The sequence below is a fragment of the Poecilia reticulata genome, chromosome 22 (assembly GCF_904066995.2).
Source record: "Poecilia reticulata chromosome 22, P_reticulata-male-v2, whole genome shotgun sequence".
Lineage (NCBI taxonomy): Eukaryota > Metazoa > Chordata > Actinopteri > Cyprinodontiformes > Poeciliidae > Poecilia > Poecilia reticulata.
In genome coordinates, this window is record NC_088851.1 from 18414475 (window position 1) to 18428325 (window position 13851).

Genomic DNA, 13851 nt, shown 5'->3' on the forward strand with positions numbered 1-13851 from the left:
TGCCTACAAAAATTCTTCGGTCTCAGAAATGTAACTATTATGTGCAATTAAGTTAAGCTGATTATGATCACATATAACACAATTTGGTTTGATAATGATCACATAAATCATACATATGCAGCATGATTGTAATATGATACTGCATATCATATTACAAAAGTGATGCGATAGGGAGACAATGACTGTAAGACGAGATACAATATAGTATGGTACAATGACATACAGATACAAAAGATACATGGTATGATTATAATAAAGATACAATGCCCTTAGTTTACAAATAAGAAAATCAATTAAACACACATCAAAACAAACAACTTGCATAAAACTTGCACATAGCAAAGTAAACACATTCCTTTATCTGCAAAGTGATATAATGGAATGATAAACAATTTAATAGAAAAAAGGCTAAAATTCAGCTAGATTGTTTTTGTTTTTGTGTATCTTTTGAAAATTCACCTACATTTTTGTAGTAAGAAGAAACATTGTATTTATGAATGCAAATAAACAATGTGTTGGTAAGGTAAAAAGTCCAATGCAAACTTAAAATTCCCCTCTTTCATCATTACTATATTGTCATGCTAAATTATTATAATTATAATGATGACATTAAGGATATTGAGTTTTTTTTTTTCCTCTGGAGTCATTTGACAGGCATTAGTGTGCCACCACTTAGAAAGCTGCTATAATGTTCCAACAACATTTCACACAAAGTATAGCGTTTGCTTATATCTACAGGACTCTCTGGCTGCACGTGTGTCTGCAAAAATCCTTCAGTAACTGAGCATCATGCTTAGATGAAGATCTATGCACAGGGATTTCTGTTTTCTGAGGTTTTATGCTAACCTTAGTTGGCCTCTTCTCTGGATTTATGTGGCACTGACATGTTCTCCTTGTGGTTCTAATTAATCATGCGTGAGTAAAACTTACAGAAAGTAATTCTCCTGCTTTGTAAACTAACCACTTTACTTTGAATGTCGTAATCATTAATAACTACTGCTATAAAGACGTGGGGGGCTGAGCTCACATCCTTCACACTCAGTCTCCCAAGGACATTTTTGAGAGTGGGAAAAATAAGGCTTGTAACATCATAACACGTTTCAGTTCTAGTCTCAGTTATGTTCTCTACTATCAGGCACCAAAAAAATAAAATAAAATAAAATCAGCAGCAGGTTCAAAGGCAGCACTTGGAATAAATCCTGTCAGTATTCCCAACACACCTCACAGATACGTACTGGAGTTAAGATCTAGACAATTTAAAGGCCATGTCAACACCATCAACCTCTCTGTACAGGGATTATCCTGACGTGGAAGACTGCTGAGATCATAGACCATCACCCTGCATGAACGCAGTACATGGGTGCCACCATTGACCAGGTAAGTAATTCAAGAATTGAGCGTTTTGCTACTTTGCTGGTGGTGATATCAAAACATTTTTTGTTAAACCTCTTTTAACAAAGGTTTTTCTCTTCTATGTTCAAAACCTATGAATCTTACATGAACTTGTTGATCTAAATTGACCTCATCAATAAGCACGAAATGTGCAAAGTATCAGATACTTTGGAAGGGGGCAAATGGATTCCAGGAAGGCAAACTTCAGGGATTTAATGGTTGAAATAACTGATCAGCAAATACACCTCACTTCAATTTACCATTGTCAACATTACATTTGCCTAGTATTACACAAAGAAGATATGAATCCCCTGATGGGTTGTGGTACTGTACCAAAGTAATCAGTGCAAAGTTAAATCCTTTTTCAGAGTTTTATCACAACTCAGAGGATAAAACTATTCATGTTTACGTTTGTCTTGTAAATTTAGCATGACTTTTAATCTAAGTTTCAGCACAGCAGGATAAAGTTTTCCCTTGTGCTTAATTACATGACTGGACCTAATAAGATTTGAGTTCTTAAATAATCCACTGACCACGCTGTGTTGGCCAAAAGGGAGTTTTCTGCACGAAATTCTGCTCTTTCACTTAACAGTTGCCGTTGTTAAAAATCAGGAGTGCACATCAACAACCACACAGTATGACTAACTGACCTCACAGCCTTACAGCAAAGTATATACTCAGTAAGTGTATGGCAAAACACAGCTGCAGTAACCATGCAAATACAAATATGGTCAAACCCTGCTGATCTGGTGAGCTGCAATCAAAATAGTGACAGTGATTTAAAACCATAACAACGTGTTTTGTTTTTTTGATTATTATTGCTGCTCCTTGTCTTTAAAAAAGACAAAGCAGCCATAAAACAATGCATGTATTTGTAATCTGAGAAACACACAAGTTTGGGCATACAAATTTAAACACCCATGTCACCAACTTCAGAAAACTCGTGACACAATCCTGCGGATGATGGGTGGTGCTGACATTACCACACAGTGGTACAGTAAGTGGGGAGTACTGTACTTTAAGGCTTTATATACACACATGTTTTTAATGACAGAAGGGCTTGATTCATTTGCAGACAGTGAATGGAGAGAATAAAAGAATGCAAAAAAAAGTGCTGACAAAAGCACAAAGGGAACAGTGTCAAAGAAAACCAAACTGTTTTTTGGTATACTTTCTAACTTTCTTAATTCACCTTTGTAATATGTTACATTACAAAGGTGAATGTTTATATTAGTTTGCTACCAATACATTGCTTTGCAAAAGTATTTATACAATTAAACCTTTTTCGCATTTTGTCATGTTAAAACCACAAAGTTCAAGGAATTTTCTTGGGATTTAATGTGATCGAACGACACAAAGTAGCACATTACTGAAGTGGAAAGGACGTATAGCTTAACATTAATGGGCATTTGTGTCAATATTTTTTGTAACTATACCTGTAGCAGCAATTACTCTAACAACTTTGCACACATAGACTGAAATCTTTGCCTATGCTTATTTTGCTAAAGTGCTCACACTGTCAGACTGGGTGGAGAGCAGCAATGAATAGCAACCTGTATGGTCACTGATTTTTAATTAGATACAAGTGTGGACTTTGACTGGGTCATATGAGAACAAATCAGTGTGTTTTAATTTAAGGAAGTGTTCTCTGAACTTTTTGCAACGTGGGTCTAAATCCCCAAGTTAACGGTACTTAAAAAGTCTCACTTGTTTTCCTCTCAAAAGGAAAGCTATACAATTTCCCCATTGTGATTTGCATTTGTCTTGTGTTTTTGGCCTACAGTTTTTTTCTTTTTTCTTTATGCTCAAGAACAAGATCTAGATTAGATACAGTTCCTTCTTCTAAAATGGCCTGTCAGATTAGATCATGTAGTGCCATTTTTCCAGTTTTAGATTATAAAATAAACAATTTTCAAAATGTTCAAAGCTTTAGAAAATGTTTTACAACTAAACCCTGCTTCACATTTTTATTCCTGATCTGTCTACCAACCCTGGTCTCTATGATGCTCTTTGTTCATCAATGTTCTTTAACATTTAAGCCTTCTCACAATGGCTGGATTTGTTCAGAAATTAAACGCAGATGGATTATTTACTACTGCGACAGACTGGCGACCTGTCCAGGGTGACCCCGCCTCTCGCCCGGAACGTTAGCTGAAGATAGGCACCAGCAACCCTCCCGACCCCACTAAGGGACAAGTGTGTAAAGAAAATGGATGGATGGATGGATTATTTACTAAGTAGGCTAGTTTCAAAGTTAGATCCTTGTACATTGAAGTTTGTGTTAGTATTGTGACAAATATGAAACGGTTCAACAAGTAAGTACTTTCCATGGTACTGTGCATGACTGGCTGTGGGCTGCATGTCTCGTGCTAAAATACCCAAATAAAAAACAGAAATGCTCTTTTTCTGGTTCTGTTACTCCTTTACCTCCACCACCTCTGTAATTATAATCTGATGGGGGGCTGACTCTGCTTTGTGGCAACATGCATGCCGGTGCCAGCGTTTTTATTTATTTATTTTTTTACTTCATCCAGTCTCAGAAAATATAAAAAAGGACTTAGAAACTCTGCATCCAGTTTGAAACATACATGAATTTGGAAAACAGAAATTTACAGTGATTTAATATCAGTGTGAAACAAAAAAAACCAAACAGAAATATTACACTCCTTCATGTTTATTACAGCGTGCAATGAGCAGGAAAACATGACGTTTTCTAAACGTCATGTTGTCTAAAAGACTCCATTTAGAAATTCTAACTATTACCGAGAAGAAAGGTACTGCAAAACAAAAGCATATTTCTTTTTATGTGCTCTTTAAAGATTTATGAGTACTGACCTGAAACAAATCATTGGCTCTGCAAAAAATTTACAGGGTGGTTGACTTTTCTTTTTTGTTGCCCCAACAGGTGTGGTACTCACCAACTCAAATTCAGATACTACATTTTATTCTTATTTCAAAAGCTTGGGTGTTAATAACTTCCAGTAATGCCTCAGAAAAAGTACTCTGCACTAGTCTTTTAAGCTTTAATGAAGAGCAGATGACAGATGGATGAGACTTTTAGAGTTTCCAAGAACTTATTTGGCTTGTGAAGATAACTAAAAGTTGGAAATAGAGGGGGGGAAAAAGTGCAATGACTCACATCATGAATTTATTGCTAATTTTGTTTGTATTATCAAATAGGTTACTGTTCATCCATTGAGCTGTCTATTGTTTTGTGGCTCAACGACTGACGCAGTCATTGACTGAGAGGTGGGGCACTTTCTGGACAGGTTGCTAGTCCACCACAGACACAAACACACACATACCTAAGGTCAATCTAGAGAGATCAGTTAACTTTTTTGGACTGTGGGAGGAAGCCAGAGCACCAGAGAGACCTAATGGATGCACAGGGAGAACATGCAGACTCCATGCAGGAAGACCTCACGCCGGGATTCAAACCCAGGACCTTCTTGCTGGCAGGGCTGCCAACTACCAGCCCTCAATTAGGATTTATTATTTCTCATTTTACAATATTTACAAATTTCACATAGATAAAAATGTGAATCACTTGTTTATCTAGGAGTTTGTAGCACTTTAACTGAAAAAAAGCTCAAAATACCCAAATTCACATCCTGACAGTAAAATAATCAGAACAGTCAACTTTTTTCCTCCAGATGGTGTTTATGTGAAACAGCTCCAAGAGGAGCAATTTTTGGTGACAGGTTTTGCAAATCAAGTGCATAGAATCAAACTTTGGATATTGTGGGGAAATGTCCTGAGACAGAGTTTATTACTAACATTAAACTCAAACACAGAACAACAGTTTGGAAACTTCAGCATTACAAATATACATTTTAAACTTACTCTTGGATGCAAAAGAGATTACAGAACATAACTATGACTCAAGGCACAATTCATAGGAAACTGAATACAAATTCTTAGCTTTGGTTTGTTTATCCATGTTTGTTATTAAAGGGAACAGAAATGGAAAAAGACAACATTTCTTCATAGCATATATTTGGGTGCCTTTTGTGACAAACTCAAATACCCAGTATGAAAAACAACCACGTCACTTTCTTTGATCCCTTTAATTGAAAATATGTCACTGAGGGACCTTTTGAGTGGCTGAGTGGCACCATGTTGCCATAGTGGTTATTACTGCCACTCCACAACAAGAAGACCTCCAGTTTGAAACCCTTGCTACGTGACAGCTTTGTTTGCCACTCCAGTTCTCTCCAAGAATCCAAAAGCGTGCATTTTAGGTCAATTGTGATTCTAAATCGATAAAGTACATTTCTGAATAGATTTGCAGCTGAAAATATTTTTTTTTTGCTTTGCAGTTTATGCATTTCATTGGACTTCACAGCTAAATAGACTTGTGGTACACTGTGTCTGGTGTTTTATATCCCAACAATAAAATTGGACATATTATTAAAGTTTGTTGAGCTTTTCTAAATCAGAGCATATGGCTGAGAACTGCTTATGAAGATACTGATTTTGAGCGTTTAATTTTCTAAGCATTTCTTAATGTTAGACTATAAATGCTTAAAGAAAGCACTGAGGAACAAACCCACAGTGAAGTCCCAGGTTAATACAGCCAGTATGATAATATGTTTGTCATATTTTCTCACAAGACAGAGCTTAGACCTGAGAATTATGTGACACATTAGGTGAGTTTATTCTTTTTGAAAGTTCAACAAACTGGAAATTGAAAACTGTTGTGACACTACTTGCTTTTTCCAATTCAAGCCTATTCCAATGAATATCTCCACTAAGGAACATCATAAATATAGGTTGTGAAACACTATAGGCCATGACGATGTCTTTCTACAGGGAGGACAGGGGATTCGCTCAGAGTTGATGGAGCAATCCAACTGAGAAACAGTTGAGAGGCATGAAATGCTTTCTATTCAATCTGACTGAGCTTGAGCCATTTTACAAAGAGTTAATATAAATCCTTACATCTTCAAAGCTGGAGAAATGCCCCAAAGGAACCCCAGCTTGGTTCGACTCTTTGATTGAATACAAATACATAACGTCCACCAAAAAGAAAAAAAAATACATTATAGTTGTCAGTTCTAACATGACAAAAGTTAAAGGGATGCGAATACTTTTGCGAAGCTCTGAATATTTAGGATAATTTACCTGGAACACGCTTAGGTCTGTGTTCAAGCTCTGCAGGGAGTGGAGTTCTTCAGCAGGAAGGAGGCAGCAAATTTTAGCATCAAGCTCCATCAGATGCTCCAAATCAGAAGGCTCTGGGGTGTAACCCTGGCCTGCAGAGACTGACGTAGCCCACATAGCCTCCTGGAAAACAGTCGTCAGCTTAGTAAGTCATGGTCCATGGGGTATAAGTCTGCTTTGCTCTGTAGCAACCTAAACAGTGCACTGATAAACATTATCTAGCAATATTATTACAGTGATGTCAGAATCAAGGAAGAGGTGCCGTCTGACTTCAGCTCTCCATTTCTGAATGGGTTCTGTGTTAATAAGAGACAAATGGCACTCGCTGCGTGACTCAGTGACACTCCTATTGGATTGTGTGGGAACCAGTGCATGGATGTTGAACTCAGCACATTACAGTGGTGAGATAGGATCTATTAAGAATATTAACATGCCAAAACAGTTCATTACTCTAAACAGAGCACAGCTGTAACCTCTGAGTGCTGGGAGGAAAACTGGCAGAAGGAAGCGGCAAACATAGTAGCTCATTAGGAAGTTGAAGTGCATCCCAAATACAAAATGGTAGAGCCCCGCTGGTTTTTATGACAAAGGCAGGCAGGTTTTTGAACCATGGCAGAGGTTTACCTGTATAAGCCAGAATATTTCTGAGGCCTTCTTGATCACGTGTTCTGCAATAATGGAATTTCAGTTTTTCAAAAAAAAAACAAAACAACAACAACATAGAAACATATGCATACTAAACACAGAATGAGGTGAATCCTGCTCAAATATGTTGCGTCACGATATGCTTGTCTGACAGTAAACTCAAATGCAGAAAGACAGAGGTAGCTTTTAGCCGTTTTAATGAAATAAATTACACAAAACTTACAAAAATTACCACGGTGAGACAGAGCAGAAGAAATACCATAAATCCATGAAAATGATAACAGGGACAACAACAGGAGAGACCAGCAGGGAGTGTGAGCAAGAGAAGAGTTTAAATGCCGTGAGTGTGAACGCTGGAAACAACAGACCTGGGCTGTCGTGCTAACGGGTTGCAGGTGTGAGGGGAGAGAGCAGAAGGCAGGGTGAACAGTGAGAGAGAGAGAGAGAGAGAGAGAGAGAGAGAGAGAGAGAAAATGGCACAGGGGACAAGGAAAAGTAGCCTGGGACTAGGAAATTAATCTAAAAAAATGCAGACAAGAAATAAACATAACTAGAAAAACTAAGGTCTGAACTAAAGAAAAATGGAAACAAGACCGATCTGATCAAAGAAAGAGACTAAGACAGGATAATCAAACTAGAATGACATCATCAAAACAACCCAAGTGTAACAGTGAGCAACTGAAGGAGCAGTTCATCATCCTCTCACTCATCCTCATTTGGAGTTTTTTTTTGTTTTTGACAACCAAAATGATTCAATATACCCAGTTTTTCTAATTAGACATACACTTTCTACCCTCATATCTGGATTACTTTAAATTTAAAAACTGAGGGACTTTTACTTCACGTGCTACATGGATGACAGCATACTCCAAACAGGACTTCTTCTGGCTCTCTTGCAATAACTACTTTCTTCTTCCCACTCTTCCATAAGGGGCAGATTTGTGGCATACACAACTAAGATTCAACAGTTTATCCCACCTAAGCTGTGGAGCTTCCCCAGACCTAGTACAGGCCTGGATGCTTCTCTGATTAAAGCTCTCCATGTTAGCCTGTTAGCTTAGGTGGACTGCCATCTTGGTAGGTAGCTTTGCAGCTGTTTCATACTATTTTATGGAAGCTATCTGAAGCTTTATCTTTGACCTATGTGCTGTTTTGCTTGATCTCCACGATGTTTTTCTTGCAACAAACCTCCAAGGCCTTTATTGAACAGCTACATTTATTCAAAGATTAAACAACACACAGGTGGAGTCTATCTTCATCAAGTGTTAAATGGTTAACCCTTGATGCTTTCAGGGGTGTCAAATTAAAGTGGAAATAACATGTATGCTCCACTCCTTTCTTCCTATATTCAACTTTGTAGCTGCAAAAAGTAATATTTTAGACTTACCCTGATTCACATAAGCCTCTGTAAGATTCAGCTTAAGCTGTGTGTTTGCGTGTAGCGTCACAATTAGCCTCTAAACTAATCTTTCCATCATATTTTCTTGAAAAACATAAATAGTAGTTGGGATTTGAGACTGAGCTAAGATAATAAGGGTTTTCACTGGAAAGTTATAAATATTGTTTATACTGCATAGCTGATGCATTATTTAGATAAATCTGTATGTATTTAAGCACCTATTTATCTTTTTTCCCACAACATCTGAGGAATTAGGCGAGGAATGTTTGTGCTTGTGTATGTAAGCCCCGAATGCCTAAAAGTCTTCAGTAAGTACCGGCTCCTAATGACGTGACTGTAACACGTCTACACTGCAGCGCGGAGGTGACCCGTGTGAGAATGCAAGTGTCTGAGGTAAACATTGAGCAGCACGTTTTGATAAATGTGCACCAAGGGATTCTGCCAAGAGCTGGGTGACGTCCACCACCAAAGTCCTGGTGACATAAATAATATCCTCGTTCTGTCATGGCCATTCATACAAGCATGCCTTACAATAACAGGAAACAGGAAGGCTTCCTCTAGCTAATAAAAAAGTCCAGAGCATCTGCACTCCAGTCTGTTTGGTATCTGCCACCGTAATCACTGCAGTATTGTTCTAAAGTCAAGGCAAACATCATAAAAAACAGTTAGACATTCAAATACCCTAGAAACCCTGGCAGGCTGTTCTGTTGATGCAGATCTGCCTGGGTTGACTTAAACAGAACCGCATGTTAAGAGGTAAGTGTGTTTTTTGCCTGACTTTTGAGCAGCCATCAGCCCATCAGAATTTGAACTGATTTCATAGCAGCTCAAGAGTTAATTAAGGCAAATAAATGTGAAAATGAAAACATGTGAAGTTAGGATGAATCATTGGACTGCTCCAAGTAGCCGTGTCTCAGCTTAATCCTCAAAGGAGAAACAAAAGGTCTCCTTCTCCTAGCTTCTATGCTCTGTCCCCACACCCCTAATGCTAGAACAGCTGTATGTCTCTCTGAAAGATCCATTCTTCTGAGTTTTTGCAGAAAAACAGGAGGGGGGAATAGCTGTGAATCTAGGATTATAAAATTAATTCACAACATGCAGCATTCCAAGCAAACCACATGTGGCATTTGACATCTGGTTCATAATTTGAAATACTTTGAGTCAGAAGCTTCAGCTTAGAGCAGAGGTCTGCAACCTGCAGCTCTGGCGCTGCAAGTGGCTCTTTGAACCTTCCACAACGGCTCTTAATGACTTTGGCTAAAAATGATAAAGGACCAAGTACATATATTTTTTTTGTTGTTTTTTTTAATGGAATAACTGCATTCGGTTTTCATAACAGAATGGCCCAAAGTACAGGTAAAATGTTTTAGATCCATTTTTCTTGTCATCAGGTTGGAAACTATGTGATTTTTGTTTTACGTCATTGTCCACAAATATCAACATCCCAAGGAAGAAAATGTATCCATCTTATTTCTGGTAAAGTTTTATGTTTTTCTTTATTTTAAATCCCCCAAAAATATAAGTGGTACTTTCAAACTTACAGCAAATTCCTACTGTAGACTTCATGTAACATCAGTCTCAAGTTATTTGAAGATTCAATCAGTTTTTTCCCTGGACTGCCCTGCATTAACCTCAATTTACCCTTTAACTCTTAACTATATTATCCATCTGTGCTGAAGAAAAACATCCCAACAACATGTCATCACCACATATAGTTAGGTTTTATTTGAGAGGGGGAAACAAATCATGTAATTTCCTTTCATTTTACAGTTGTACGCCTTTTTGTGTTGGTCTTTTGGATAAAATCCAAATAAAATATCTCAAAGTTTCTTCTTGCAACAAGATAAAAACCAAAGTGAAGAGTCCAAGGGTTGGGAAAACTTTCAAGGCCCTGTGGCTAGGGACGTTGTTTTTAATCATAATATATTTTTTGTGATTAACAAAATACACATAATGTAAATGCAGAAAAAAATATATTTTCTTTTGCAGTAAATATTAGTTTTACTTGTTATTAATAATAGAGTTGGATGTGGCGCTTCCGTTTAAGGATTCTACATAGATGGTAGAATAGAAAGTCTCAGCCTACAGCATATGTTGTCTGTTATGGCCAAATGCTAGCCTACCTCACTGTCTGTGCCACTGGTGCTGGCGCTGTCTTCTTCCTCTTCGTTTATTTCTTGAAGGAGTTCAGCCAGACGCTCTTTCCCTGCATGGGTCAAGCGCACTCGACCCACATCACTGCTTGCCAGCTATTGCATTACCAAACATAATGGGGAAAAAGATGGAAAATCAACATTTGCATAACATTTTTTTATCCAATCGATGATATATAGGCCTGAGTCTGTATATCTAAAGGAAAACACATTTTTCCAACTGGAAAAATCAACAGCTGAAAAACTTAACTCAAAGACATGAGATAATAGTGCAATTTTTTTTTTTACGCAACATGAGCTTAATCATACCTCGATGTTCCTCTGGACAAAGTCTTTCTGTTTGTTTTTTGTTTTGGAAGTTTTGCTGTTGCTCTCCACAAACCAGAGGCCCTCATTATTTGCACTGCTTCCTCCAAATGATGAAGTCAAGCTGCAAGGCGGCATTTCAGCTGTTGAGTAAGGCATGTCTTATTTCAGTGAAGAAACGTTTAAGAATGCATCTTTATGTTTAAATATTCACTAATGAAACTTATGCTAACATTCCAGATCAGTCCACTTTATTGTTCCAAACACAGAATTCCTCACTCCTCTGTAGCTTCTGTTTATAAAAGTTTTTTTTTTTTTCTCATTCTCTGGGGTTTTAATACCATAAAAATTCATAAGATTTTTATTAGGAAATTGTTGAAGAGTTACTAAAGTTTTGCAAAGATCTTTGGAAAAAAGAAAAAAAAAATGTCACATTAATGGAGAAAACCTACTATTACAGGCTTTGTGAGCTTTTAGCGCCATCCAGTGTACAAATTTGTTAACACATCTGCAAATAATGTTCTAAAGCAGCACAAGCTCACCTTGCTGCAGGCCCTGGTCGTCCCCATCATGCTCACAGTCCGGAACCTGGGTCTCAAACAGAGGTGCGTAATGGTCCTCCTCTTTTGTACCTTTGTGATAATAAAACCATATTAGTGTGTATGGCAGACAGGCCTTCATTGCCTCTCATAAGTAATCATACTCCCTGAACTTTATCACATATTGTCATAACACAACCACAAACTACAGAGTATTTAATTGGGACTTTATGCAGTAAACCAACACAAATTACTGCATAACTAAAGCATGGAGGGAAAACTGATTTTTTCTTTTTACATATAAAATTCAAAAGTTTTTAGTTTTTTTTTTAATCCGTCATCTTCACCATGATAAAAATCTTGTATTTTATATGCTCAAAATAAATAAAGATTTCATTTCATTTCCATAGAAAATATGCCTTGTTTACAGATTGTCACAAGGCATGTGGGGAATGTGTGGAATAAGTTGATCTGTTCAGATCAGACCATAAATGGCTAACACTGAACATAGTGGTTGTCATGATTTGGAAACGCTGATCTTCTGCAGGGAGAGAAGAGCTGGTAGAGTTCATTAGAAGCTAAAGATGTAGACATGCTGTATGAACATTTGTTAAACGATGCAAAAGATCCAAGTTTGGGCCAGATGTTCACATTTCAGCAGGAAAGCATCCCTAAACATACAGACCCAGCTACAATGGAACGGTTTACAGAAACACATATTAATGTAGTAGAACGGTCCAGTCAAAGTTCAATCATAGGTCCAAGTGAGAATCTGTGAAAATACTTTTAAACTGATGTTCATCAATTCTCTTCTTAATCTTAATGATGTTAAAATATCATGTAAAGAAAAGTAAGCAAAGAATATACATAATTTTTTATGTATATTGGACAAAATCCACTACTTTGACATAAAGTCCCAATGAAACTCTCTGAAGTGTGCGGTTCTAGTAGGACAGAATATGAAAATGTTTAAGGCACATCAACAAGCCAGGCACACCACGCTTTTAGTAATGTTCTTAATAGGTGCTGGATTTACACACAAGTGTGGGCTTCCAAAGCCAAAAACAGCTTTGTGTTCAAAGCTTCCTGAGCACATTCAGAGTATCTGTCGGGTTTTCTCTGTAAAAAAAAAAAAAAAGAACAGAGCAGATCCTCATACATTATGCAGCATAAAGGTGACTCATTTAATTAAAAAGACTATTTTCACCTAAGCACTGATGTCATATCTACCTGGAGCTCTTGCCACATTTTTGCTTGGAGTTCTTTTCTTTGACACCGAATTTCTTTTTCCTTGAAGATTTCTGCTGACAGAATTTCATCAAGTCGTCTCATTTCCTCAAAGGCTCTCTGCAGCTTTGAATCCTCATTTTCATCTCCTGTAACCTCAGCAAAAAACTGATCTGAAAGAAGCATTTCTTCTGTTGTATGCATATTGGAGCAATAGCTTAATTTTAATCAAGTGCTGAGTTCAATTTGCAAGCTGTGCATTCATATGTTTCTGTCAGTTTTACTTTCAAACTAACAGAAACATCTAATTGTTATTTTTGAATAGTTTCTTAATTTCAGATTTATTTTCTGACTAAATGAATAAATAAAATGTTCACTTTGAGATTATCTAATTCTAATGGATGGATTTATTTTCAAGGTTTTTTTTTTTTACATATGTGTGTTCCTTTCAGAATTGCATTACTGAAAGGATGTGCGTGTCTGCCTGTGTCTGTATAACTGAATGCAAATGTCGCCATCTATTAATCATTATGTTAAAATTACGCTAGTAGAAATCATCTTTTAATTTAATGTATTCACTGTTATAACTTTGAAACCACTACTTGAATGAACATTTACCTTTACCAGGTCCTGTGCCTCTATTAGGGTGTTCCATTTCTCCACTGCCATTCTGCTTTTATAGAAAATAGTTAACTATAAAATATACCTTTATTATATTAAAGCCAAGACAAAAGAGTTTGTTTATCTACCTGGAAATCAGCAGAATCGTTGCTCAAAACAAGCAGCTCAAATGGCGCAGCAGGACAAAATCTGTTACCAGTTTGCTCGGTCGATGCAGGTCGGGAAATATTATCTAAACTACCTTTAATGATTTCCATTGCGTTATTTACTGATTCGCTAACTATAAATATGGAGTAATGTAACTGCAACAAGCCCTTGTCAACGGTTTCTTCCCCTTGCATACGGTCGGTAACTACGGACGCAAACATTCCCCGGATGTTGTTTCTCAGACAGCTGATGCTGAAGC

The 13851-nt window shown here is 37.2% G+C and overlaps 1 protein-coding gene across 1 annotated transcript in view; it reads right to left on the bottom strand.

Moving 5' to 3' along the window:
• fsip1 (fibrous sheath interacting protein 1) overlaps nt 1-13837 on the bottom strand; it is a 32295-nt gene extending 18458 nt beyond the window's left edge. The window contains exons 1-8 of the mRNA XM_081603373.1: nt 13574-13837; nt 13443-13497; nt 12828-12973; nt 12638-12716; nt 11601-11690; nt 11062-11201; nt 10723-10848; nt 6517-6678 (exon numbers count right to left, since the gene is read on the bottom strand). Coding sequence (XP_081459499.1) covers nt 6517-6678; nt 10723-10848; nt 11062-11201; nt 11601-11690; nt 12638-12716; nt 12828-12973; nt 13443-13497; nt 13574-13813 — 1038 coding nt within the window. The 5' untranslated portion in view covers nt 13814-13837. The remainder of the gene's footprint in view (nt 1-6516; nt 6679-10722; nt 10849-11061; nt 11202-11600; nt 11691-12637; nt 12717-12827; nt 12974-13442; nt 13498-13573) is intronic.
• Between the last annotated feature and the right edge of the window lie 14 nt (nt 13838-13851).